Consider the following 13,197-nt stretch of genomic DNA (forward strand, 5'->3'; position numbering starts at 1 on the left):
TTTCCATTATTGTACATCTTATCTTCCAAATGCATCCTACTTTTTGGATTTGCACTGGAATTGTAATAATGCGGGGGCAGGAATTGATGTATAATACTGGGCTTTCCTTTTCTAGGTTCATGGCATGCCTCCCCTTTTCCAGGTCTTTTATATCTTTTCGTAAAACTGCAGTTTCTTCACAAACGTCTTTCACACTTCATGTTAGGTATAATCTTACTTTATAATCATTGTTTATTGGTTATTGTAAATGGGGATTTAAAAAAAATTGGGTATTAGTGTGAATGGAAGTTACTGCTTTTTGTATGTTCCAGCCATCTGAGCTTCTTGACTCATTCCAAGAGCTGGGTGGTAGATTCATCTGGGCTTTCCCCATAGGTGGTCAAATTGGCTAAAAATGTTTTACCCCTTCTATTCCACTAGCGATGCCTAAATTCTTAGCACGGGTAGTGGGCCTCCTTAGTTTGTTCTGATTTTAATTCTTTTAATATTTCACCATGAAGTAAGATGTATCACAGTGGGATTGTATCCAATAACTTCAAATAACTTTGGGACGTTTACTCTGCCTAGAGGTTTTACTTTTCCTTGAGGTTTTCTCAAGAATGTGGGCTGAAATTTATCCTATGCAAATTTATCAAACAGCATCTATTAAGTTAATCATGTTTTTTTATTCTTTTACTTTGCTAATATAGTTAGTAGCACAGGTTTTTCTAATCACTCATTTTGTTTCTGGTATACTTTAAAAATTGTATAGTATTGTATTTACTGTAATATTTCATGTAGTTTATGACCTGGGTTTTAAGTATTATACTTGCATTGCTCATCAACTATTAACAAACCAATCTATTAAAACCATCATGATTATTCTAATGCAAAAAGTATAACCTTAATAAGCCAGTCAGGAGTCCACATTAGTCTCGTACATGTTTTTGGAGAAGTGGGGATGAGCAGTGGTGGCATCATTTAGGGCTCACTTAGATCTGGCCTGTGTTTGCCATGGAGTTTGTCAGATAACCTTAAGCAGGACAAACCCCTCTTGGCTTCAAACTGAAAATCTAGAAAATGGGTCATTGAGATGATAAATGTTAACAGGCTGGGAACAGTGTCAACTACTGTATAAACGTTGGAAATTATTAAATTACACATCAGGTAATTTTATATTTAACTGCAATTATGAATGAAGATACAATATAAACACATGAAAATCTCCAAAGCCATGTAAAACCCGAAGGCATTAAAATTTATTAAATGATGCAATAACAACAGAATTCTTTATTTACAATAGCATTATTTAACATCAAATAAGCAAATAGCATCAGCAAAGCAATATTAACTTGCATAAATGTATTTAAAATTTCTCTGAATATATCTACCTTTTGCATAAACTGCTCACACTAGAAATACAAACATCAATGCAGGTGAACAAAGTGATGTTTGGAGTCAACTCCATTTTGAAAATAAATCACAACCTGCAACACTGTAAGCTTTCTCCTGAAGAACCATAGTTAATATATTGCTTAATTTTACCATTGTATAATCTTTTCATATACACACATCTCAGATGCAAGTTCATGAGGAACTGTACAAATAAAACCCACAAATGGCATAAGAAAAAAAAAAGACAGTTAAATGTTTGAAGAAATGTATCATCATCACCATTCGACAACATAAAGGTTAAGTGATGATCCACCTATTCAAAAAATTGTACACAGTTCACTATACAAATATAATACATCGGACAGCTATGTAGGAATATACAAGACTTAAAAACAGATCTAAGGCATTATGCTAGATTTTAGCATTTTGAGGTTCTTGCACATAGCTTTTACCTGTAGTAAGAAACTTAAAAGATTTCGTTTTAGTCTATAAAGAAACACCAGGGAGAAAATTCTAATTAAAATCGAAGCCACTACAGTAATTTTCTTTTGTGCAGAGAATGCTTTGCTCTTAGGCAGCATACTACCATACAAATACTAGAAAATTTTAAATTCACACCAACAATTAATGGCTTAAGTTGCATTTCAAAATTGATTGTGTATCTTTGGGTTCTGCAAGGGGATCTGTGCCACCCATTTCATGTGTTAAGCCCATAGGAACTCCGTTTTTAAACACATTAAAAACTGCATTATATAAACTGCAAAAACATTGCTTTCAATTGTTACGGGCCGTAAGAGATACACGTGGGAGGGGGCATTTTCATCTTCGAGTTCAACGAATTCATTGCAGGAAAACAGCTCACTTCACTTTTTCAACTTACCACATCACATGAACACGTCGATGAGTTTCACAACCAAGTTAATGTATGTATACTTTTCACATTATGTGTTTTTCACATTTAGTAATATAAGTAAAACACTGATTATTTGTTCTATTAAACGAAAACCAGGTACTCAGTCTAACAAGTTTATTGTATACAGCATGAGAAATACTGATCGTGGAGGGACTGATTTGGCTTTTGCTTCTGTCATGATCAATGTGATCAGAGGGTTCCTTCACTGACTTTTCTTCTCTTAATTAGATGTGAAATCCACGACCTGATCTGAGCCATAAGAGAACCGATCATCTCTTTTCCTTCAAAACGGTAATGATCATGAATTATTCCAAATTACCAGTATCACAGGTTTGCAGATTTGTCTGAACTGGGACTGACAGTAGAACACAGTGGGCGGAGGAATAAACAAGAAAAGGTACACAGGTGTTTTTGGACAGTGTTCTAGTGAAAAGGGACTTAAAACTCAAAACGAACAAATCCAGTTTAAGCTCCATTTCCCTTCTGTGTGAAGTTAAAGTCATTCTAATTCACGCGTTTCTAAAGATCAACTTGGAACTGGTCACGTGACACCTTGTATGACATAAGCCTTGTGGTGCCAGTGAGGGCACGGAGTTCAGGGCCAACATCTGCCCGTGTTTTTCGGTCACAGTTGGGCGACCCAATGGTTCGGTTGAGAAAAGCAGAGCCTTTCAAGAGGGACATGTGAACTGGTGGCCCCCAAGAAGTGCTGTTCCTCGGCCACCTCCCTGTAGTGAGACCCCCTCAAGTGGAAAAAAGTAGCGAAATGCAAAATTTTCCAAAAATTTCTTTAGTATGGAGCCACACTTTCAGACTGTCTACTTACCATTCATCTTTGGGCTATACCTCTTTCTATACTTCCATAATCTGTACATATAGAGAGAGATATACGTATAAATAGGGGTAGTTTGTATATTTTTCACCCTGCCACAAATAAGGAATCAAATTTCAAGGAAAAATCTCTCTGTTCCTAAAAAGCCTGGCTAATGAGATATAAAACGCTTTGCTTTTTAGACATCAAAAAGACATCATTCTGAAATTAGGTAAGAAAGTATGTGTATTAGGGGTTGGGGAGAAATTGCTCAAAAAAGGTCACCAGTTTCTTGGTATTACAGTTTTCTGAAACTGATGCCAATTAAGAAAAGATTGTTCCCCTACCAGAGTGGGCAAGAAAAACAACCAGAAAAGTGGCCTGCTTAGTAACACGTAGTCTTCCTAAGGTTCATTAAGAAAGAATATAAACATATAAAAATCAAGAATCGGTTTCTATAGTGGCTGCGTATCCTATAGATTAGATAAATGACTTATGAGCAGAATCACAAGGTTTAGAAAATAAAAAGTCTTTAAGTCTACAAATTAGGTCTAATCGAGGCCGTGACAGCCTTTACAAAACACCTTTAGGAGACACTGCTATGAAGAGATCTAATTTTAATACTGAAGTACCTCATTTTGGAGTCAATTCCACAATATGTATACCTCACAAAAATTATACAATTAAAACACTTAAGTTCTCAACTTAAATTATTGCTTGTTTACATATAAATTGGATTTTATGTACCTTACAAAACGTCGGCTTAGTCAGCACTGCTAAAAAACAAAATAAAAAACACATGGTGGAGGTGAAATCTGTCGTGATGTCTGCTGTCAATTGTAAGCACACTATTGTTTTCTCCTGTTTGGTGGACCGGTGTTGCCGGGGGAGAGAATGAATATGCTTTCAAAGCACGTGTCCAAAGCCTGACGGGTGTCAAGTCCTAACTTGGCTCCTCTCCTTGCCAGTAAATGCTTTTTCCTGAAAGTTTAGAGTCAGCAGTTGGTAAGTGGCTGGCAAAACACGTAAGGAAATAGTAAAGGGCTTACCTGGTTTCTGTTGCTTTTATTTAAAAACAAACAAACAAACATGAGAGTGGGGAGAACTGGGGAAGGCGGAGGGGAAGGGACGAGGCGGGGCCCGATTCAAGAGGAGGTGCGGATTCTAAGTGAATCTGGAAATGAAAACTATTTCTTCTTGAGTCATGATTTGGGTGAACTAGTTTGGTTTGAATCAGAAAAAAAAAGAGGAAAAAGAAGTACTTGTTACTGTTAACAGCCCTCCCACAGGCTCCTTTTCATCCATTCAGTAACTGGAAACGCTTTCCAACATGGTCTTGAGAGCTTTCTACAAAGATACAACTACGATTTCTTGGGTGTCTCTGTACATAGGGTGCGGTCCATGGTCTCCCCTGCTTTTATCCCAAATGAAGGCTTAACTTAAAACATCTGTAGTTTGATTTTTTTTAATTCTTTTCTTCCCCCCAGAAGAAATCTTACTCTTTTGGACTGGACTGGTTAGCCAGGGAAAACAAAGCAAGAAACCAGTGTCTGGAACCAGACAGGAACAGAACAAGAGCATGGGTGTTTTCCTTAAATACATACATTTAGATACATTCAATCTGACACGGGTATGAAGTCTGCCTGTCAACATTTACTTTGCAGGAGAGATCTAAGTTGCACTAAGGTGAATGCAGTGAACAGACTGACAACTGTCCGGACGCGAGCTGCAGACCGTCTGTCAACACAAGAGGCAGCTCCTCCTGCAGCAGCCGAGGGGACTCCACCGGGGGAGCGGGGCCCAGGCCCGTCTGCCCATCTTGCTCTGGCGGGACTGGATGGCAGGTCGGTTGGGTAGAAACAAATAGACGCAGCTCTCCAGACTGGTAAGCATCTTGAGCAAGTGAGCCCAGTCAGCTGAAGAAAGAAGCAACCAGCTCCCTTCAGTGTCAGCAGTATTTCTGTAGGAAAACAGAGAGTGGTGTAATAGCGTGGGATTTTTGGTAAGATCATCATATAAGGCCCATCACAAAAACATCAGACCACCTGGCCGGTTTAAATAATGCCAGTCACAAAGGCTGCATCCGGATGAGTTACGCTTGATTTTGATGCAGATGGCACTGATGCTAACTGAACACAGAGAGTGGTTCCCACAGCTGGCAGATCCTGCACGCTACTCCGAAGGGCACAGACTGCAACGGATTTCCCATCCCTCCTTCTCAGTGACCGCTGCTCTCTTACCAGTGACGCCCGCCTCCGCAACAGAGATCATTGCGGTACCTGTGAGATACCCAGCTGCCGGACTGCCTGCTCTTTGTGTCCAATCCAGAAGGGGTCACTATTTTCTTCATCTCTCCTCAAATCATCCAGTACAAACCCACTTCCTATAAAACGTTCCTTCTTTTTTTTTTTTTGTGGTACACGGGCCTCTCACTGTTGTGGCCTCTCCCATTGCGGAGCACAGGCTCCAGACGCGCAGGCTCAGCGGCCATGGCTCACGGGTCCAGCCGCTCCGTGGCATGTGGGATCCTCCCGGACCGGGGCACGAACCCGTGTCCCCTGCATCGGCAGGCGGACTCCCAACCACTGCGCCACCAGGGAAGCCCCTATGCTTTTACTTTTTGAACTTGAATGCTAATAATACTAACAAAATGATCCAAGATCCACTGTTGTATAGGAAATTCCACATCATCCCTACCTTTTTCTCCACTGAGAGAGGACTTCCGCTTTAGAAGAGAATTACCTGCTGCTCAGGACCGTATCTAGCCCCCCTTCAGAGGGCCCCGTTCACCTGTGCCAGGTGGCTCAGAGCCCTCCCGGTCCCTCTGGCATACCTGCTGCCAGGCTCCCAAGTCAGGTGGCTTCTAAGCACTGATTGTTCTACTGTTTCAAGACTTGGCTGAACACGGTAATATCACTCTTCTTCGAATAAGTGTTTAAGGCAATAAGCAAATGGTGGCCTAACTAAAATGAAATATAGAAAAACACTTAGAGTAAACTTAGACTTAATTAAGGGAGAGAGCGCAACTATAAGTTAGTTCCTCTCCATCCTTCTGAAAAGGCAGACATTATGATTCAGAAAAAGCAAAACTGAATCAGTTTGCCCTCACACGACTAATTCCTTGCTACTTGATTTTCTGCTTGGCTATAATAATTTCACTCCGGGGCAGAATTAGTGTTCTTAATTCACACTCCACCGTCAGCTCAGCTGAAATGAGCTTAGAGAAAAAATTATTCACACAAAAACCACTGTATGTCCGATAAAATTAGAAGACATTAAAAAAAAAAATCACAAGTATTACACAACTCTCTTCAATCTGCTGGCGGACACCACATCCATGCCCATTTTAGTCTACAGAACATCACATTCGCTTTACTACCGCATTCATGGCTTACTTCTCTGCTGTCTCTTACCCGTGGTGCATCTCCCTCCTGCTTAATCATATCCATTCCAGGCAGCTGGCTTGGGAAAAGGCTGCCTCCTCTGAGAGCAGGATCATTAACCTGAGGGCGGCAGGACAGCACAGGGGCTTTATTCAGTGAGACATCCAGAAGCGTATGGGAAATAACCACCCACTAACCTGCTTCTTTGTTTCTTGGAGTAGAATTATGGGGAGAAAGGACTACATAAAAACGGCCACTTCCCTTATCTATTCTTCCATGCATACGTTCTGGGGGGAGTGTGAAGGAACATGAAAATAAATCCTTATAATACACTCGCTGCCTTCACAATTAAATTTTTTTGTGTGTGTTCTGTAGAGAAATTCAACAGAGATGGTTATATTAGAAACATTCTTATGCCTTAACGTGTTCACTTTTTTGAGTGCAAATTAGATCAATGATTCCTGATGTCTGTTACTTTAGGCAAGTTATTGATGAGCAAGAGCAGGTGTGAATACCCCAAACGGGGCAGGATCTTGTGAATCTTTTCTAAGTGAGCTATTCTTGGCATCTGTACATTTCTTTTACAAATTACACTTTCCCTAGAAAGCAAGGCAGGAACTGCTGGTGGTCCACTCTGGTAGAAAATTCAGCATCCACACTATATTTTCTCCATTGAAAAGATGAAAGTCTATTTTTCTTTATTTTGTGTTTAATTTATACACATAAGCATTTAGCCACCAGAGAAGTACAATCAATTCAACCAGAGAAGTGCAAATTATTATTTCACGCATGCATAAAGCCTTCTTACGTTGCAAAGTGCTTATATTTTCTCATGCATCACTTTGCATTTTTATTAATCTTCTTTTTACAGAATAGAACACTGAGGATTGTAAAATTTAGTAAATTTCCCCACAAATTGTCCTTTACCAACATCAGGATTCAGTAGACCTAATTAAACTTTCAATCTTTCACCAGTCTCACAATCATGATCTAATGGAAATTTATGGTGCTGTCAATGACACTTGATTAATTTGTTTAAACTTTCCATGCCTCTATTTCTCCAAATTTGAAATAAGATTCAGGGTCCTTGCCCCATTAACACTTTGCCTGAACTACTGAGGTGGTAGAATGCCCAGCAATTTGTACCCTTTAAAAATAAGGTCTTTAATACAGTTTAAAAATTATTAACCAATATCTTTACCCATCATAGATTTCTGAATCCCAGGCTGGCTACCTACGTATAAAGTGCTTTGAGTCTCTTTGCCAGCAAGTGAAGCTGGCAAGTAATTAGGGATGGCAGGATCATTTCAGTATTATTCAACGCAAAACGGAATTATTTAAAAAAAATACAGACCAAAAAAAAAAAAAAATCATGGTATCCACATCTCAGAGATGACGAAGAGTAGTTTTTGGATACTCTGTGTCAGTCTCCCTGCACACGTGAACTATCATTTAAAGCTAACTGGATGGCAGGTAGTTTGGCCTTTGCTTTTCATCTGGTTTTATGTTTAGGAAAAAAATCGGTTCTTAAAAATCCAAAAATAAAACTATTTAAAAAAACACCTTTCACCACTCCATTTTTCGAGATTCATTTTAGATAGCGCCAAATCCCTCAAATAAGAGAAAAATTCAGAAGACAAGAAAGATAAGAAATATTTTAAAAGATCTTTGAGCAGTCAGGGATCCTTTCATGTTTATTTCGTCATTATCAAGTATTTCTGTTAATCACACCAACACAAGTGACGGTAAGGTGAAAAAAACACTCAAAATCAATGTGGGAGTTGATGGCAGATGTTAAGCACATGGAAAGACACACTTGATGCAAAAAGAGACAAGAAGTTACGATCAGAAGCCCGTGGGGGGCTTCTCCTTGGGGTGCTCACCTGCTCGGGACCCATGGAGGACAGCCCTGACGTAGGCACGGAGGTCACTGAGGTCATGCTGATCTGTCCGGTCATCTGGTTCATGTTGCTCATCCCACCTGTGTTGGTCGCCATGGATACATTGATGTTCATATTGTTATTGTACATGCTGGTGTTTGCTTGCTGTCCGAAGTGTGGAGGGGACTGCTGCGAAAACATGCTAGAAACACAGTGAAAGATGAAAATGTTAGAGCCCTCGGGCAAACAGGCAGGCAGTTTTGAGCACTGGTTTCTCAGGCATTTCCTTCAGAATGAATACATCTAGGCTGAGAGAATCCGGGTGGGACACCAGGAGGTGGTGAGGTCAGAAACAGCGGGGGAAGAAGCCCTTGGCGAAGCTGCAGGGGCCACGGTTCTCTGTCCTTTCCCCCACATTACCGTGAAGGTCTGGAAGGACACGTCCCACTGTCATGTCTGTACCAGACAAGGCTTCTGTTCGCTTTTATTACCTGTACCGATAGAGGGTGGCTTCTAGGCCACTGCCTCCCACAGCGGTTTCTATCATCCATTGGTGGCGGTGCTACCTTCCCAGGGGAGCTCCTTTTTACTCCCAAGGAAAAAAACATTAAGCTAAGGTTTGGTAAATTCTGGTAACTTCTGCCCTAGGAAAAGTAGACTGGCTTACTTAGCAGTTTACTTGGTACTGCTTGCCTGAGCAAAGAAGAAAAATCCAGAAGAGAGACAGGTGGGCTATGGAAAGATTCCCTGGTGATCATTTCTATCAGAAAGACACAGACACGCGGCATACCTGTTTGCGCCCATGCTCCCCTGCGCCCACCCGTTCATGTCCGAGGAGGCCTGGTAGGGTGGGTTCGCCTGGGACTGCTGCAGCATGGGGCTCTGCGTGTGCGCCAGCCGGGGCGACATCAGAGGGCTTTGGGGCGCGGTGGCCCCAGCAAAGCCTGGATCAGGCTGCTGACTTATTCCTTAAAAAACAAAACAGAAATCCAAAGGAGATTGTTAGTTTTATCATTGAGACGGGGGACAGAAAACATTCAAATCAAATACACAAAGAAAATTACTATCAAATACCTGATCATGTGCTGGTAAATTATATACATTTAAAAAAGATTCCAAGATGGAATAAAATGCATGAAGAAAAACTCTCCATACCTTGGTTCTCTATAGTAATTAGAGGGGTGCCTAGGAACGATATTAACCATCACGGCTAGAGGTAGAGAGAGATACTATTCTTTCCCCATATCCCTTGCAAATCAAGAATGAGCCAAATGTGTATATTTCTCTTTGACTGGCAACAGTCTTTCGATGTTTATGTATCACTACAACTGGATTAAGGTTTACTTATATATAAAAAGCCAACACACTTGAATAATTTTTTATTAAATTAAGTTATTCTATGATGCCATAGATGCGTTTTTAAAAATAAGTGACTGTGGGAATTCCGTGGCGGTCCAGTGGTTAGGACTCCGCACTTTCACTGCCGAGGGCCTGGGTTCGATCCCTGGTTGGGGAACTGGGATCTCACAAGCTGTGCGACATGGCCAAAAAATAAAAAAAATTTAGAAAGTAACTGCATTCATGATTAGCTTGTTGTGTATTTATAAAGGGCTCTACCATGCTTTTGCGCGATACAAGATTAGCAAGAATAAGAAAAACAAATTCCATGTAAGCTTCTTGTTCAGTGCAAAGGCAAATGGTGTTTACACTAAAAGGAGAGAAAGAACTTTTAGCAGTCTTTCCTAAATGATCAAAAAGGAAAGAGAGGAAGAGTTGGGAAACAAAGGAGGCGGCTTCTTAGAAAATTTCAGGGATGACATTGAGGTAAGCCCATTTTTGCCTAGAAGATGTGTTAAACATGCATATTTAATTAATGCTTTAATGAGCTATAGAAGAAAAGCTTAAGATCACACAGGAAAAAGCTGCACATTATCTTTCTGTTTCTTTAAAGAAATAGGAGACGTGAGGCTAAGCACCACAAAGACTTGGTAGTTGTTTCTAGAGAACTCTGGCAGAAGATGGGGAAAGTCATTGTGAATATTAACCTTGATGTAAGCCCTTACTTTTATCAATAATTCAACTATTGGGCTTCCCTGGTGGCGCAGTGGTTGAGAGTCCGCCTGCCGATGCAGGGGACACGGGTTCGTGCCCCGGTCCGGGAAGATCCCACATGCCGTGGAGCGGCTGGGCCCGTGAGCCATGGCCGCTGAGCCTGCGCGTCTGGAGCCTGTGCTCCGCAACGGGAGAGGCCACAACAGTGAGAGGCCCACGTACCACACACACACAAAAATAAATAAATAAAATAATAATAATAATAATTCAACTATTAATCGAATATGACATGCACACAAATATTAATGTTTATGACATTGCACGCTTGTCTCTTAAGACTGACATTAAACAACAAATCAATACGAAGAAAATTAAGAGGTCGTCCGCTGTGGTTTCTGTGCAGCGCCCCTCAAGAATGATCAATTCGTTAAAGATCTGGTATAATATTGAGAGCTTTTATTTTTCAAAAGCTGTAGAAAGTCTGTAAAATACTTACAGTGATATATGTCTTTCAACATTTTCTATCTATCGTTTTTAGACTCAGAGGTTTTCAAGTATAAGCATATGCACATGCACCTGTGTTTACAGACACTGACATAAGTGCAGACATTCACACACACTCACACGCATGACTGGCAGAGGCACGCTACGCATGCACACCTACTCCGGTCATTCTTAAAGAAAGACCTGCACTCAGAGCAAAGGTGGCACCTGAGCTGAGAGACTGGAAGGTACCCTGCTGGACCTGGGGACTCCTGACGGGCCCCAGTGGTCCTCCCAGGTTTCCTAGCACCCCCCGGTTAGCCAGGTTCCTCTGGGAGCCATGCAAAGAGCTGCGAGAGAGGAGCTGTGACCCAGGACTGGGGGACACCGGGGAGAAAGGACCGGTGAAAGGCGGCGGCGGCGTAAGTCCCATACCGTAGCTCGGAGGGAAGGGAAACTGCTGTGCATTTGCCTGGGGGACCCGGGGGCTGCTCAGAGTTGCCGGCACACCACTAGGAGCCACCACGCTGGGCGTCATGGTCAGCCCCTGTCCTCTCATCATCAGAGCTCGCTGCTGAACTTGCTGTTGCTGATGCATCTGTCTCTGTCGAAGATGCTGGTTCAGGATTTCCCTCTGTCTCTGGGCCAGCATCTGTGCGTTAATAGGTGCCTGGAACGGGGGGGGGGCAAAACGCGGAGGAAGACATTGGGGGTGGAGACAGATCGAAGAACAACCCGTATGTTAGAAACAGGATAACAAAGGGTACTGTCTTGTGCGGAATTATTTGGCAAACAGAAGAGAACAGTTTAGAGCTGACCAACTGGTGGTTGAGAATGTGAGCTTCTGAATTCTGTAGAGATGATGATTCTGAAACCTTGCAATGACTGACATGCGTTAAGTTTGATGTCAGTATCAAGAAACTTGAGACTCACTGTGAGAGGGCCCAGGTGACGAGGGGAGCCCACGGTAACCCTGGTCCTGTCTGTGAGAGGACTCTGTGCAGAAACCTTGAGGACAGCAGTTCAGAGTCTCATTAAGGGACATTCAAGTCTAAAGGAAAACCAAGTCACTGTGCCAAAAGGTGGCTTTGAAGCACTTCAGAAAAGGCTGAACGGAGGCAGGCAGGCGCGTAGGGAGGCCAGGACAGGACGGGAGGGGCACCCGTGCTTGCTGTCAGTAAGTGGTACCAGGCTGGTTACGGGTCCTGGCAGTATACAGTCGACCTGATTATTCGTGGATTCTGCACTGGTGAGCTTGTCTACCTGCTGACATTTATTGGTCACCCCAGAACCAATACTCACGGCACTGTCATGATTTATGGACACGTGCAGAGCAGCAAAAAACGTGAGAAGACCAACGTGCAGCAAAAAACGTGAGAAGACCGACGTGCCCATTCCCACCTGAGGCTGAAACCAGGCGGCACTGCTTCTTGTTTCAGCTCTCGTACTGCGCGCAAGTGTCCTTTTTGTGGACTATTTAGTTCCACGTTTTTCACATTGTCGTGCTTTTTGTTGGTGACTCTGCTGTTTAAAATGACTCCTGAGAAGTACTGAAGTGCTGCCTAGTGTCCTAAATAGGCACGGGGGGCTGCGATGTGCCTTGTGGGGAAAATCTGGGAGTTCGATGAGCTTCATGCAGGCATGAGTTACAGTGCTGTTGGCTGTGAGTTCAATGTTAATGAATCAACAGTATATATTAAACAAGGTGTCTTCAAACAGAAACACACATTGATTCATGAAAATGTGACCAAGAGGCTCAAAGGAAACGAACCCTTTATTTCTCCTAGGTGCAACGGTTCAATATTCGCTAATTCAGTGTTTGCAGTAACTTTACTGAACACAGCCAGTGTGAATAACGATAATTGACTGTGCCTGGCAATAAACATGGCAGTGATGAGGAGGGAACCACAAAAGCGACACAGACCAGACAAGATAAGCGAACGACACGACATCCACTGTGTGGGTCTGGGTCTATGTGTGGCCTTCTGAGTTACTTTACGTGGGATGTCAAGGGGGAAGAAATGACAAGAGAAGTTAAGCGGATCTAGTAAAAGCTGACGGCTGGTCTGCCTCTTACCTGTGTGGGTACTCCAGGCCTCAGAGTCAGGTTCACGTTTGAAACGTTGCTGATTTGATTCATGAGTGGCTGGCGATTCTAAACGCATACACATGGCAATCAATGTATTTTTCATCAGAATATATTCTATTTCAAATCACTTCCTCAAGAAATTGCCCCTCTCCCCACCAACCCAACATCTGCTTGCTGCTGGACATTGAAACCACGTGGTCTGTACCTGGATC

At 42.2% G+C, this 13,197-nt stretch overlaps 1 protein-coding gene across 16 annotated transcripts in view; it reads right to left on the bottom strand.

The window, feature by feature from the left end:
• Nucleotides 1–1,210: 1,210 nt before the first annotated feature.
• The window catches only part of NCOA2 (nuclear receptor coactivator 2), a 277,145-nt gene continuing 265,158 nt past the window's right edge, over nt 1,211–13,197 (bottom strand). For all 16 annotated transcript variants that reach the window (XM_081258051.1, XM_081258053.1, XM_081258052.1 and 13 more), the window contains 6 exons: nt 12,974–13,051; nt 11,332–11,566; nt 9,152–9,329; nt 8,365–8,563; nt 6,512–6,601; nt 1,211–5,058 (listed from right to left, as the gene is read on the bottom strand). In XM_081258051.1, the coding sequence (XP_081114177.1) occupies nt 5,047–5,058; nt 6,512–6,601; nt 8,365–8,563; nt 9,152–9,329; nt 11,332–11,566; nt 12,974–13,051 (792 nt within the window). In that variant the 3' untranslated portion in view covers nt 1,211–5,046. The remainder of the gene's footprint in view (nt 5,059–6,511; nt 6,602–8,364; nt 8,564–9,151; nt 9,330–11,331; nt 11,567–12,973; nt 13,052–13,197) is intronic.

The sequence above is a fragment of the Mesoplodon bidens genome (genome assembly GCF_964165515.1).
Source record: "Mesoplodon bidens genome assembly, chromosome: 16".
In the NCBI taxonomy this organism is placed as follows: domain Eukaryota; kingdom Metazoa; phylum Chordata; class Mammalia; order Artiodactyla; family Ziphiidae; genus Mesoplodon; species Mesoplodon bidens.